This window comes from Dipodomys ordii, unplaced genomic scaffold, assembly GCF_000151885.1.
Source record: "Dipodomys ordii isolate 6190 unplaced genomic scaffold, Dord_2.0 Scaffold17, whole genome shotgun sequence".
Classification (NCBI taxonomy): Eukaryota; Metazoa; Chordata; class Mammalia; order Rodentia; family Heteromyidae; genus Dipodomys; species Dipodomys ordii.
The window spans coordinates 8,606,298-8,622,092 of NW_012267233.1; the positions used below are offsets into that span (position 1 = coordinate 8,606,298).

At 42.3% G+C, this 15,795-nt stretch overlaps 1 protein-coding gene across 1 annotated transcript in view; it reads right to left on the bottom strand.

Annotated features, from left to right (window-relative positions):
• The window catches only part of Cthrc1 (collagen triple helix repeat containing 1), an 11,959-nt gene extending 1,693 nt beyond the window's left edge, over positions 1-10,266 (bottom strand). Inside the window, exons 1-3 of the mRNA XM_013012437.1 lie at positions 9,964-10,266; positions 5,259-5,480; positions 4,385-4,601 (exon numbers count right to left, since the gene is read on the bottom strand). Of these exons, the coding sequence (XP_012867891.1) occupies positions 4,385-4,601; positions 5,259-5,480; positions 9,964-10,119 (595 nt within the window). The 5' untranslated portion in view covers positions 10,120-10,266. The remainder of the gene's footprint in view (positions 1-4,384; positions 4,602-5,258; positions 5,481-9,963) is intronic.
• Between the last annotated feature and the right edge of the window lie 5,529 nt (positions 10,267-15,795).

The window sequence follows — 15,795 nt, forward strand, 5'->3', positions numbered from 1 at the left end:
ACAGCGCCACTTCCGGTTTTTTTCTTTTTGCTTATGTGGTGCTGAGGAATCGAACCCAGGGCCTCAGGCATGCAAGGCAAGCACTCTACCACTGAGCTACCTTCCCAGCCCACATCTTTTTTTTTTTTAAGACAGCCCTTCCTAAAACTTATCTGTACACCTGACACTATTCCAGAAGATAAATGGACTTTTGTAATATTAAGAGAAATTCTAGCATTATCATAACAGCTCCTCAATCTGAAAAACTCATTTTACAAAGTAGTAAATTAAAAGCAAAACAAAACAAAAAAATCAAAAAACCTTCCATTGTGATGCTGTATAGTTAATGCGGCTTTTAATATATCCTCTGAACTTTCACGTGCTAACAAACAACTTGCATTCCATCTTACCAAAGATCTTTCCTCACATCGATAAAAACGAAAAGAAAAAAACCTCACCGGTTGCCATTAAGCAGGCAAAAAGACAAATTATTTTTTTCTTTTTTTAGGTCTAAGACTGGAACTCAAACTCGATTCCTAACATTTTTGCTCACTGGCTAACACTCTACCAACTAAGAAACGACTCCAACCCCAAGACAAGTTACTTTTAATGTTTGTGTGAAGGAAGAAAAAAACTATAGATCAGCAGTCTTAAAGAACCTGGTACAGCTGGGCGCCAATGGCTCAGCCTGTAATCCTAGCTACTCAAGAGGCTGAGATCTGAGGATCACAATTTGAAGCCAGCCCAGGCAGGAAAGTCTATGAGACTCTTCTCCAATAAACTACTCAGAAAAAGCCAGAAGTGGTGCTGTGGCTCAAGTGGTAGAGCACTAGCCTTAAGCACGAAGAGGCTCAGGGACAGTGCCCAGGGCCCTAAGTTCAAGTCTCAGTACCAAAAAAAAAAAAAAAAAGAAAGAAAAGAAAACAAGCATTTAGAAGTAATATGAGACTGGTTAGGTTTCCTATTCAGTTGAGTTCCAGCGAGCCTGGGGTACAAGTCTAAAGCAATTTGCTTTTATTAGCTATGGCATCAGTAAAATCTAGGGCAGTTATGTCAGCATCCAGGGACTGGCACTAGATCAGCCCTCTGCCAAAGCTGGGAGAAATAAGCATTGGACCCATGACTGTTTAATCTAGTCTGCTCACTACAATGTCAGCTGAAAATGCCAGCAGTGCTCATGTTTTCCCAGGGCCTTGACCTTTAGGGCTTGGACATAAGACAAACTTAGGAGAATCAAGGTTTTTAGCCTCATTCAGGGAGATTCAAATGTTCCACTTCTTGAACCTTAACAAACCAAATAATATTTGTTGAACAAATAAACTTAAAATTTTGGCTGTGATAATGTACTATGGTAGTTTGTTACATAAAACATCTAACATTAGTTATCAACTTGCTTTTCTCTTAGCCTGCCAGGAAGCATATTGCTTTCAAGGTTCATTAACCCTTCATGTCTATCCCAGGTTTAAGCCACCCTCTACTATGGTAACTATTCCTTTCCCTCACACACACAAAAGGAAGCGATTTTGTTCCAAAAGTAACCTTTAACTCACATTACTACAGAAATGTTATTAGAGAATATTTGTGACATTTCATCCAGTGAATCATATCAAATGCATTTCCATACTATGCTTAGAAAATGCTTTGTTAAAAAAACTTATAAAGTGGGCTGGGATGTAGCTCAGTGGCAAAGCGCTTGCTTAGCAAGTGCAACGTCCTGGGTTCAATCCCCAGTACCAAAAAAGAAAGACAAAAAAAAAAAAAAAACTTATAAAGCATGTGCATGTAAAGGTCATGCATGGTTCCTGGGGCTAGGGGTTCATTATAGCAAGTTATTAACACATCTTAAAGATAATATCATAAAAAGCTTAATTGCTTCTATTAACATATCAATAAACCTATCACTTCCTAATTTTATATGTTATATCTGGATTTTTTTTTCCTGTGGCGCTGGGGTTCAAACTCAGAGTCTTACACATCTAGACAAGCATTCTACCTTTGAGATACATGCCCTTCCCACAAACTTCCCTTATTTTAGAGACTGTTTTTCAAGTGGAAAACACTACTTTCTCTCTAAGGGCTGGGGAGCTTATTGTTTTGCTTTTAATCTAATTTAAAAGAGGGAAAGGAAGCAAGAAAGTCCTCATTTCTACTCTCCTGTCTTAAGTAAGATATTGTATTTTTTTTTATTTAGTGTTCTACCACATGAACCACACTTCAGCCTGTTTTCGCCCATTTTATTTTTCAGATGGGGGGGGTCTCATGTTTTTGTCCCACAGCTAGCCTCACACTGTGATCCTCCTACTTCTAGTGCCCTTATAGCTGAGATTACAGGCATGCACCACCATGCTCCAGTCTGGACATTTTAATGTCTGCACTATGATTTGATGATAAGGAGTTTTTTTTTTAATGTGGAAGCATTGCCTTTGATTTCTTAGGAATATGGTTGTTTGGTAGTTCTGCGTTTTATTTGGGTCCCTAAAGAATGCTGAAATATTTCTTCTGATTAGCAGTGAAAGATCTCTTCCTCTCAGCCATTAAAATACACAAGATTACTGAGAAATATTTACAAGAAACCAGGGAAATGAAGCCAGCGATATGTATAGTTTTTATCATTTGTGTTTATGTTGTCATAGTGTGCCACCCACAAAGCCTCACAATATCAAAATGGTCATCAGTGGTATCTAACTCTGGGTGATGAGATTAATAGGTGGGTTAGTTTGTTTATTGGCAGTACTAGAGTTTGAATTTGATCTCATGTTTGCTAGACCGGTGCTCTATTGTTGAACCAACAACACATTCAACTATTTTTGTGCTGTTTATTTCTGAGGTAGAGTCTTGTTTCCTGCCCAAGCATGCACCTGAACCACAATACCCTGGATCCTAAGCTACTGGTCATAGCTAGGATGATAGGTGTATGTCACCGTATCTAATTTCTTCTGTTGAGATGGAGTCTCTTAAGACTGGAACCACATTCTCAGTCTCCTGTATAGCTAACCTTACATGTGTGAGCCACAGGCACCCAGCCGGGTTTTATTTTTTAAATTCTCTGGGTTTTTTTAGTGTTTTTAAAACTTTAATGAACCTTAAAATAGAACAAATAAGCTATTTTTCCCCAACTGCTTACAACAATTGTAGTTTCAACTGAATTGCCTTTTCTCTTATACTAAGTGGAAAAAAAAGAATGCAGAAATAATATAGACATTCTCAAATAATTTCAACAGAGAGTATCCATCCTTTTAAAAGACAGGCAGAGGGCTGGGGATATAGCTCAGACAGAGTGCTTATGCAAGGTTCTCGGTTTGATCCTCAGCACCTCAAACCAATAAACAATATGCTGCAGCAGTAATAACAGAAACTAAAGGACAGGTAGAGAAACGACTCCATTTCCTCATCAGTCTATGCTAGTGGTTCCTGCCTTGACTGAACAATGACTGGGAACTATTTTGAAAGTTTCATTGCCTAAACTGTACCCACACTCATTAAATCAGGCTTCCTGGCAGAATGGCACCCAAACATAGGTTGCTTTGTTTTTTCTTCTGTTTTGTTTTGTTTTCAAGTTCCTCAGATGAGCTCATTGTGAAGCCAAGGTTGAGAATCAGAACTAATGATCTCTGGTATTAACAGTTGCTTTACAATTTCATTTAGCTCATCATTGCTTTTCAACTCTGAGACACACTACAATCCCTGTGGATGGGAAGGTGGAGGGACTTTAAAAATACAGATGCATGCTGGGTACCAAAGGGTCATACCTGTGATATTAGCTATTCAGGAGGCTGAGATGTGAGGATAATAGTTTAAAGCCTGCCAGGGCAGGAAAGTCTGTGAGACTCATCTCCATTTAACCAGCAAAAAAGCAGGAAATGGAGCTGTGGCTCAATGGTAGAGTTCTAGATGAGCACCAAAACTCAGAGACAGTGTCCAGGGCGCGCCCACACGCTCACTCTCTCCTCTCTCCCTCCTACACACACACACACACACACACACACACCCCACAAATATAGATGCAGCGGTCTTACTTACACACACACACACACACACACACACACCCCACAAATATAGATGCAGCGGTCTTACACACACACACACACACACACACACCCCACAAATATAGATGCAGCGGTCTTACACACACACACACACACACACACACACACACCACAAATATAGATGCAGCGGTCTTACCCCTAAAAAGCTTCTAAGTCAGTTGACCAGAGATGGAGTCAAGACATCCCAATCATTTCAAACAGATTAGTAAGTAATTTATAAGTGCAGCATAGGGCAGAGAATTGTGCACTGCAAACTTACTAGAGGTCCTTTGATAGCAGACTAGTGACCCACAAGGCAGCGACACTAAAAGCTCATCTTAGCCAGATGAGGTAGTCCTCAATGTCACTATTTCACATACCAGAAGAAGTACGATGAATATTAATTGTTGAATTCAGTTCAGGGCTCCCTTGGTCTAAATAAATTATGGCTTCAATGGGAAGAGGCCCTGAGCATTCTGCTCCATTGAATGTGAAATACCAACGCTGACAGCACGCATTTCTGCACTTTAGCCGAAGTGAACCACTGAACAAAACTCGGAGAGCACTGTTGGAACGCATCTTTGTGAAGGTACACTCCTGCCAAAAGAGAAACATTGATCAATTTAACATTTTCATTTCAATTTAAAATAAAGAATTTGAAAGTATATTGTGAATTATACTTAATTACCCTTCTACCCAACATACTTAAAAAACTTAATTTTCACAGAGGAAGAAAGATTTCCTGAAAGAAAGGAAAGAGACTTTGGCTTTAATGTAACTCTATGAAATGAACCCTAAGTTATCAACCTTTTTCTAGTTAAAAGTCATGTTATCTACAGCTTCATTCCTGAAATCTTGGTTTAGAAGAATGAAAACAGTAAAACCTTGCCTAAAAGTTAACATTTAAATATGAAGACATTTTACAAGTCATTTAAACAAGTCGTTTAAATAGGGATACAGGTGGACCCATTGCAACAATGAGAAGTACAAGTCATTATGTCGAAAACGAACTTTACAACTTTGGTGGGGGGGGGCGGGGAGGATGGGGGGGGGGAGGGTGGAGAGAGCATGGGAAGGGATAGGAAGGGGAAACAAAGGAGGAGGCTACAATGCTTGATAAGAAATGTACTCATCATCTTGCCCATGTAATTGTAACCCCTCTGTACAGTATTTTCACAATAAAAAAATAAAAATTAAAAAAAAATTAAAAAAATAAATATGAAGACATTTCAATTTCAATTCAACTTTACTTACTGCAATTTTTCCAAGATCTATGCCATAATTCAGAGAACTCCATGAACATTGCTTGTAGTTTGGGGTCCAGGATTCCTCAAAGGTTTCCCTTAGGCATTCTCCCTTTTCTCCTTTGAATCCATCCCGACCTGGGATCCCAGGGGTTCCAGGAATGCCATTGGCTCCAGGGCTCCCATCGCGACCTGGTACCCCAGCTGGCCCTTGTAAACACATTCCATTATACTATAGTGCAAAGGGAAGGAGAAAACAACACAGGTCACTTAGCATTTGAAGACTCAACGGGCATTTATTTTGTGCCCTTTGTGAAGAGCATCTTCAAGCCACACTTCTGTTCTACACATTGTAGAGAAATAATTTAGAAGTTATTTTTAAAACATCGTGATTTCATTCATGTTTTTATTGTACAAACTTCAACTTGTACAAATCAAGGATTAGGAGAAAAGTGTTCATTCATCTGCTCCTTTTTGCTGCTTATTATAAGCATGTATAATTTTAAAATAGACGTTTTCCAAATTGCATTCCATGTAATTTACTATTGTTTTATTTTCTTCTAACCTTTTTTTTTTCTTTCTTTCTTTTTTTTTCCAGGGCTGAGGACCGAACCCAGGGCCTTGCGTGCGCTGGGCAGGCACCCTTCCGCTGGGCTAAACCCCCAGCCCCTTCTTTTAACCTTTTTTTAAAAAACTATTTCAACAGGTTTGTTTATTTATTTATTTATTTACTTTTTTATTTATTGTCAGTCGTGGGACCTGAACTCGGCCTGGGCGCTGTCCCTTAGCTCTTTAGCTCAAGATTAGCCCTCAACTACTTGAGTCACAGCACCACTTCTGGCTTTTTCTGCTTAGGTGTGCTGAGGAATAGAACCCGGGGCCTGGGTTGCATGTGAGGCAAGCACTCTACCACTGAGCCACCTTCCCAGCCTTAACCTTTCTTTTATTTAGTTTTAATTTTCATTCTGAGACTGAATCCAGAGCATGATAGGGAAGGGCTTCGCCACTTAAGGCACACCATCTCCTTTCATTTTTATTTCATTTATTTATTTCTGAGGTACTGGGATTTGAATTCAGGGCCTCACATTTGCTAAGCAGGTGCTCTACCTCCACTAGCCACTCCACTAGCCCTTTTCTTGTTGGTTATTTTGAGATGTGGTCTGTTATCATGTCTAGGCACAGTCTAAATTACAGTCCTATTTGTACTTCCCGGCTTCACTGGGTTGAGAAGTGACCCCAAGACTAGCATGAGACAATGACTCTGCACAAATGTAATCATTTCCCAGAATGGACTTTACCCAGATTTGAAGAAGGGAACATTAGCAAATCCATGGGCCAGCACACAGAAGCCAATCAGGCAAGGTTTTATACACACACACACACACACACACTTTCCCCAGTACTAGGAATTGAACACACACACACACACACATACACACTTTCCCCAGTACTAGGAATTGAACCCATGCATAAAAGTATACCAACAGTTTACAAAGGTGATATTTTGAGCTCCACTGTTCAATTTCTGTACCCATGAATTAGTTCATGTGGAAACAATAGTGTAATTAATTAGACCTTCAAAATCCCAACAGAATCCACTTAAAACTTTTACTTTAACATCTCCGCTGTGTGTATAAATAGTCTAATACTAGCAAGAACAAAAACTAAGATTCCTTACATATTAAGATAATTTCCATCCGGGTGCCAGTTGCTCATGCCTGTAATCCTAGTTACTCAGGAGGCTAAGATCTGAGGATCATGGTTTGAAGTCAGTCTGGGCAGGAAAAGTCTGAGACTTTTACCTCAAACTAACCACCAGAAAATGGGAAGTGGTGCTGTAGCTCAAGTGGTAGAGTGCTTGCCTTGAGCTGAAGAGCTCAGGGACAGCACCCAGGCCCAGATTTCAAGCCCCACGACCAACACGGTCATGGTTCAAAAGCCAGCCTGGACAAGAAAGATAATGAATCTCTTATCCCCAACTAAGCACCAAAAAAGCCAGAAATGGAGCTGAGACCCAAGCTGTAGAGTGCTAATTTGAGCACAAAACCTCAGGGACAATGCCTAGGCCCTGAGTCCAAGCTCCAGGACTGGTACAAATAAAATAAAATAAAATAACTTCCTACATTATCTCCCTCTCCCCATTGCCATAGCTTGAACTAGGGCTTTGAGCTTGCTTAGCTTTCTTGACTAAGGATGGCTATCTACCACTTGCCCATGCCTTCAGCCTTGAAAGTTTATCTTTTAATTTTACTATCTAGAGTCAGGTGTCAGTGGCTCATGTCCATAATCCTAGCTACTCTGAGGGCTGAGAGCTGAGAATCACGGCTTGACGCCAGCCCAGGAAGCAAAGTCTGCGAGACTCTTATATCCAATAAACTACTCAGAAAAAAAAAAAAAGTGGCACTGTGGCTCAAGTGGTAGCCTTGAGCAATAGAAGCTCAGGGATAGTAGGCCCTGAGTTCAAGCCCCAGGATTGGCAAAAAAATAAATAAATAAAATTACTATGTGGGATTGGACATAATCAGATTATAAACCCTAGAAATAACTGTTTAGGAAGGAGGCTACGTACAATTTGCTTCTCATGATACCAGCTCGATCTCTGTTTTGGTCAAGGAATTTTTATGCCTTAGACAATGTCATTTTCCTTATTGTAAGAAAGTGCTATTATTTACCTATCACCAGAGAAGCAGTAATAAAAATACCTTAAAATTACATAAGTATTGGAGAATATGCCAAAGTGCAAACAATTCAGTTTGGTATATTTTAGACTTTTTAACAATTTCATACGTTTAAAGTGAGAAGAAAGAATAACATATCTTTTGGCATTCTTTGATTATTTTTTTTACACTATGTTCTCCTCAGATCAAGATGTTACATAGGCTAAGTTTTATTTTCCTATATTATCAGTGGTTGCCAACTGAGACAATGTTGTCCTTTAGAGGATACTTGGCAATGTCTGGAGACATTTAGTCTGACCACAACTGGGTGGAGACATTGCCACCAGTGGCAATCAAGTGGGTAGAGACTTGGGAAGCTGTTGTACAGCCTACAATGCACAGGACAGGCCCCACAACAAAAAAAAATCTGGCCCAAAATGTCAATAGTGTCATGGTTAAAATTTGCATTCACCTTTTCAGCTAAAAACTGTATTCTGGAGACCACAGAACTTTATTAGACTTGGCTCTGGAATTACTACAGGCCTTCATCCACTGGCCCAACACTTTTAACAATCATCAATAAATGTCTGCAAAATGAAGTATGAGTGGAAGCTTAGACTCCCCCCTCCCGGGTTTCTTTTACTGACCACCAGGGGGCAGAACTTGGTGAACGCTTGAAAGGAAGGCTTTGAAAGATCTATACAAAGAAGTTGCTTTACAGAATCTGTGAACCTTTTCTTAATGACTGTGTAGGGTTTGTTGTTTTTTTTTCCTATCACCAAAACCACATCCAATCTAGGATGCACCTGAGCCTGGCTGCACAGTAGTAAACTTTTCCACGCTGGGCTGGAGTTGTGGGAAACCACAGGTACTGTAATCCATAGAGGAGGGGAAAATTGTTAGTTTTACTAGGAGAAGGGATATTTTGTGTCTCTTAATACATGCTCATAAAATGCAAACTGCACACTAGCCATACTCATTTGGTACAGTTTTAACAATTTAAACACCTAAAATAGAACGGTGGCCCTGAATACACAGTCTGATTTTATGGAACAAAAGTATATACCATTGAACAAAAAGTACTGTGTGAAACGCAGGGTTCCCCCCACCCCGCCCCAGTATTTTTGAATCCAGCTTAAAACTAGCTGCCAGGGAGCTTGGCTTACTAGTTTAGAATGGCAGTTTCACAAATTTGACAGTTTTTTTTTAAATCAATAAATGCTCCCTGTCTTATACACTGCAATGCCTGTCAACCATATGAAGTTGGCTTGCAAACTGAAGCTCATAATGTGCCAAGGACTACAGTATCTGTGAAAGGCTTCCTCTTCCTGCGGGACAGAGAACCTCTCTGCCCTGCATGGGGTTGTTGACTTTTAGAGGCAAAGTTTAATGCAAACAACGCCCCCCCCCCCACACACACACAAGATTAGCCCTTCGGAAAGCACTCGGAAAGTGACTTGGAGACTGTGTTCCCCTGCAGCTCCACTGCGATGCTTTTAACCTGGCAGCCACGGTGCGAAGACTTGCTTGCCCATCTGGTCCACACAGAACCAACGAAACTGGACCTTGGACAGTTGGTCCCTTCAGTGCCCCTTCCAGACTAAAACCGTTGGAACCATTCTCAGCCCTAAGGGTGGTCATCGAGGGAGGTAAATTGCAGCCCAGGAAGATGGCCCAACGTGACTCACAGGCTTCAAGTTACAAAGAGCTGGACGGATGCTTTGTGGGAGTTTTCGCTCCTTCGGGCAGACGTGGCCACCAGCTCCAACCAAGGACACGTTGCACGGCCCTGGTCGTGGTCCAAGGGATCGGCGGGCTCAGGGTGCCTCCTCGGTCCGCGTTTTAACCTACCCCGCCCCTCGTTTCTACAGTCCTCGTCCTAGCTCCTCTCCAGGCTGGGCTCCTCATAGACTGGGACAAAGCCCGGCACGGAGACGCACGTGAGCCGCCGAACACTCGGCCCACCGCGCGCGGGCACCAACACAGTCACCAGCAGCAGCTCGACGGCCGCCCAGGGCCCCCAGCCCCCCGATCCCAAGCAGGCACCCCCAGACTCACCAGGTCCACCACCTCCCTCTGCCGGATCGGCGCCTTCTGCTTCGCTTTGGGCGTCTCGGAGGCGCTCGACGGCGCGGGCAGCTGCAGCACCAGTAGCAAGAGGAGAGGGCCGAGCAGCAGCCGCCGTGGGGAGGCGGCGCGGCCCGGGGGGCGCATGGCTCTGGGAAGTGGGGGACCGGAGGCCGAGGCCGCGGAGGAGACCGACCGGAGGAGCGCGCCTGGACGCTGGAGCGGTCAGTGTCTGGCCGCGCCGCGCTCCGAGGCCGCCGCGGGCTGCATCAATGCGCCTTTCACGCGCGCCCCCTGGAGACCCGGGGTTTCCAGCGCGTAATAGGCGGAGCCCCCACCCCTGAGCCCGCGGCGGGAGGGACCCGCGCCCGGCCCGCCCTCCAGCCGTCGCAGCTCCGCCCTCCGGGACCCTCGGGGCGGGGTGCGGAGAGGGGGGAAGGGGGGGGAAGTGGGGAGGTGCTGGAGGAAGTGGGGAGCGGCTGGAGGAGAGCGCAGCCGCAGTCTGGCGGGGTGGTTGCCATCAGGAGACCCAGGAGACCTTCGAGGTGAGCCGTGATGATAGCACCGGCCTGCGTGTTGACCTGGGCTGGCTTTGAACCTGGATCCTCACTTCTCAGCCTCCCGAGTAACTAAAATTATGGTGTAAGCCTCCTTCCTGCGCCTGGCTCGGTGCTTAATCCTACACCTGGGTGGGTTTTCACCGGAGCTTATTCTACTATCTCTGGGACTTTCTTTCTCATTCACCTGAGGGTGTTTTGTTGTGTTTCTTGGGTCTAATCCCCAGGCCCGTTCCACCTGTATAAATTTTCATGACCGGTCTAACTGGAGTTAAGTTAAAATCTTGAGTAGATCTTTCCTTTTAACCTAACTGGAGTTAGATTAAAATCCAGAGTAGCTCTTTCCTCGTCTCAGATGAACAAATGAAAGTTATGCAGATTCTAATAACGAAGCCTTAATTTTAGGAGTAAGTCTTGTAACAGCCATAATGACTCGTTTAAGTTCACTTTAAATATATGACACATTAAAGAAAATTTAACATTACACTGGTGATATTAATTTGAAGTGACTAATCACATTTAATCAAATTTGTAAAGCTTTTAAATGATTAGTTAAACCTAGCCACTACCTTTCAGACAAGATAAACTGGGGGAAGTGTAGCAGGGGACACAGAAGCTAGGAACTCAGAAACAAACCCTATATTAATGAATAGCTTGATTAAAAGCACGTATGAAATACCAGAAGCTGATGGCTCAGACCTGTAATGCTAGCTACTCAGAAGGCTGAAATCTGAGGATTGTGGTTCAAAGCCAAGTTGGGAAGAAAAGTTCATGAGACATTTTTAAATCTTCAATTAACCACCAAAACACTGGAATTGGAGCTATGGCCCACTAGAGTGCCAGCCTGGAGGAGAAAAGCAAAGAGACAGCTCCCAGGCCCTGAGTTCAAGTCCCAGTGCAGTGAGCATGCATGTACATGTAATGTATACTCACGTAAGCACACACCCACACATATATTCACACAAGCACATAAGTATTCTTTTCTTAGGTTTAAGCCTTACATTTCTCTCATAAACTACAACATTTAAAAAGGGGGGAGGTGAGGGTCAACTCTTTCCCCTAACCTTGTCGGTTTATGCAGATCATTATTTTGCTCTGCAAGCTGAGCAAGAATAACTTGAAGACAGCCTTATATATTTCTTATTGTAGACTCTATTACAAATGGAACCTACATCTTATATTTATATTACATTTCTATTATTTTGCAACAAAGATAGTAGTTTTAACATAATATAAATCTATCATCTCACAATTGTAGTGGGTTAGGAATCCAGACTACATATAAAGCCTAGGCTGACGCGGAACTCAAGATCCTACTGTCTCAGCCTCCCAAGTGCTGGGAGTACAGGCAAGTACAAATGTGTGCCACTATAAACTCCTTCCAATTAATTCAAAGCCAATTGATTAGGGATCTTAATTACATCTATAAGATTCCTCCTGCCATGCAATATAAAATAATCATGGAAACGATGTAGATTTTATTCACAGGTTGTCACTCATGGGAAGTTACATAGGGCTTGTATTTACGGGACTTTAATATATTTGATTTTTATCCAAAAGTTTCACAAATACAGTATGTTCCAAGAATATAAAATAGAGAAGCTAAAGTGAGAGCACTGGATTTATATAGACATAGGTTTAATTCTGAGTCAGACACTGAATCAGCATGATGTTGGGCAATGTACTTTAAATCTATTTGAATCTCAAATTTCTCAAATGGAGATAGTGATCGGATCTTCACAGCATGTATAACGATCAGTTGGGAGTATACTGGTTTTGCACAATGCCTGATTCTTAACGAGTACTCAAGACATATTCAGTGTAACTGTTTTTATTACATAAATCAGGAATTCCACATTGAATAAAAATGTCTCTATATAAGCTGCACGCTCCGCTGTCCAATCAGAAAACAGAAACAACTCTGATGAAGCTGGGAATGTGACTCAGTGGTAGATACGTTCTTGCCTTGCATGCATGAAGCCCTGGGTTCAATTCCTCAGCACCATATAAACAGAAAAAGCCGGAAGTGGCACTGTTAGTTCAAGTGGTAGAGCGTTAGCCTTGAGCTGAAGAGCTGAGGGACAGCACCCAGGCCCAGAGTTCAAGCCCCATGACTGACAAAAGAAAAAGAAAGAAAGAAAGAAAGAAACAACTCTGAGTATTTAAGTAGGTAATTTAGTAGTCCATACAGAATACAAGCTAAACAGAGAGCAGACAAATTAGCAATGTGTGAACTGCCACCATCTGTAGGTTAGAGATGTTAAGTGTCCAATTAAAGCTGGAACCATGTTGGCCTTGTCCACTGGAAGTTGAAATCACAAAAGAGACAGAGCCATCTGCCTTAGAGAAGGAAAATGAGTAATATCTGGCTTCTGTCTTATTCCCTCCCTGATTGGCCAGAGTAGCCTGGGAAACAGCCTGTGGCGATCAGAGCATAGCAAAAGCAGAGAAAATGGATGTGCCAGTGATGCCACCTATCAGTCCTGAAAAGTGGGACTAAACTCTTCCCTCCGCTGTGCCATGGCCTGAAACTCCCACAATGTGGTGGCTTCATCCATATTCTTAAATACCTGGATCCACAGCCTGTGGGGATTGGTACTAAATGGTTAATCTGCTTCATATCCTGAGCTGATAGACAACACCCTTGCCAACTCTCTGTGGCAAGAATTTGTATAATCTTTAGAGAATACAAATTGATGGGAAACTTTAGATGCTAAATCATTAGTGGAAGACGACCAAAGCTTCCTGAACTTGCAATTATGGTGAGTGCATTTTGCATGAATTCTTTTTTTAAATTTATTTATAATACTGGATGTTGACATCTTCTGCAGTGCTTGAGGGCCAATACTGGTCTATTCGGCCTGGAAGAATTATATCCCATTTATTCTGAGTCACTGCATGCTACATGCTTTCAACTTGGATTGTCTTTAATTTCCTGTCAAATTTTCTTCCTTCTTATTAAGTTACCAGAAGCTGTGCCGTTCTTCCCCTTTTCATTATCCCTGTGTATAGAGGTTTATTTTAATCAGCATTCTCTGAACAGACTCTGTATTGTAAGATTCCTCAGAAAAATAGTTCACCATGGAGATCTGGGATTGCAAATGGTGAAGATTAAAAGCATTCCTGAGCAGTTCAGATGCCTCTTTGCAGCCTGTGTGTCTCTTTCAAGATACAAAGAACTGCCTGTGGTATAATAAAAGGAAGCCAAAGTAAGCAGGACTTTTGGAATCGCATCCCAAAACATTTAAGTTTACAAAATACATTCACAAACCTCCATTCCCACCAGAAGAACCACGGTTGCTTCTTCATTTTCCACTTTACCTGAGTGTTATGGAGGCAATTGCTTTGTTACTAGAAAGTCAAGATCTGATCATGGAAACTGTAATGCCAATAATAGCAATCTTTCTCATGTGCAAGGTTTTAGTACAGGAGCAAACTAAACATAGTTTCATCTCACCCAAAATTATATAATACAGAATGGTAAATAGTGACAAAATGGAAATTGACTGGTGACCAGACAGAGAAAGTTTGAGAGATTCAGATGCAAAATAAGAACTAAGTTACTACCTAAACAAAACAAGATTAATGAAATGATTCATTGTCAATTATGACACAGATGTTCTAATTGTCAGACTTGCTAATGAAAATTAAATCTAGACAAATTTCCTTCCTCTACTTCTCACAATGATTTGAAAATAACCCTGATGTGGTATTGTTACTTCGGTAATACAGTACTATCAGAACTATTATAGACATCTTCCTTCCTTTTCCTTCTGACACTCTGCTAGATTGGTGATTCTTATTTTTATGGACACCATCAACCCCCTAATTTATTTATGAGTTCTATAGAAAGCATGCTTTGGAATTTTACAGAATGTCCAAAGCTAGAAGGGACAACAGTGTTGAAGCTACTTGCACTGAAACTAGGAAAAGATGAGACAGGTATGTGAGTGGAGAGTGAGTAGGGGAGAGCAGGGCTTCTGTGGAGACCCCCACTGGTTAAATGACAACTACTAAATTGTTATCTCAAGAAAATCACCAGAGATCAAAGAAGAACACATAATAAAAATTCTCCTGCTTAAACAGATGTAAGCATTCATTGATCCCAGCCACACACAGATTTTTGCCTAAGTTCGTGTGTGAGTGTGTGTTGGTCCTGAGGCTCGAACAGCCTAAGTGCTGTCCCTGGGCTTTGTGCCCAAGTCTAGCACTCTATTACTTCAGCCACAACTCCACACTAAGCTTTGGGGGCGTGGGGGGGGGGGGGGGGTGGGGGGGGGGGGGGGTGGAGAGTCTCACAGACTTTCCTGCCCAGGATGACTTAGAACCACCATCCTCAGATCTGAGCCTCCCAAGTAGCTAGAATTACAAGTGTGAGCCACCAGCAACTGGCTTCATCTAGGTTCAAATGCATCTGGTTGAATGCTGACACAAGTGATGTATGACTCTCATATGAAGAGTAATAGGAGATGAAAATATAAAACACCTGGCTTAAGAGGAAATGGTGGGATTCTTATTGTTACTTTCATATTCAATCTGGTGCCATGTTTGGGTCATATATCTCTTGGAAGCTCCAGTATGCAGCAAATTACATGTTACTATGACCTTTAGTGCGCCCAGGAGCAAACTCTTAGGAACAGAACCTGTGAGAGGAGAAAGGCAGAACCTGCAAAGAAGAGGTGAGAGGCAGGAGGAAAACCAGGCATGGATCATCCTGTGCTAGGAGCAGGAGCTTGGTTCCACCACCCCTTTGCCACCTGCCCACCTGAGTAGAACTCACAATCTTTCATGTACACAAAGAAGTGCACACATGCATGCACATGCAGAGAGAGAGAGAGAACTGTGAAGTCAAGTCATTGCAGACAGTAAGTACCCTTAGTGTAAGCTGAAGAAGTGTCATCTGGGCTGGGCGCTGGTGGCTCAGGCCTGTAATACTAGTTACTCAGGAGGCTGAGATCTGAGGATTGTGGTTCGAAGCCATCTGGGCAAGAAAGTCTGTGAGACTCTTATCTCCAATAAATTACTCAGAAAAAAGACAGAAATAGTGCAGTTACTCAAGTGGTAGAATTCTACCTTTGAGCACAAAAAGGCTTAAAGATAGCGCCTAGGCCCTAAGTTGAAGCCTAAGACCAGGGGAAAAAAATGTCATCTGTTGAAGCAACTGTTGCTGGTTTTCCCAGATTCTTGGACTCTGGCTCTACAGCCCTCTGCTGAATCTTTTGTGACTTTGTGGGCTTTGGAGTTAGTTGGTCTTCATGAAACACTG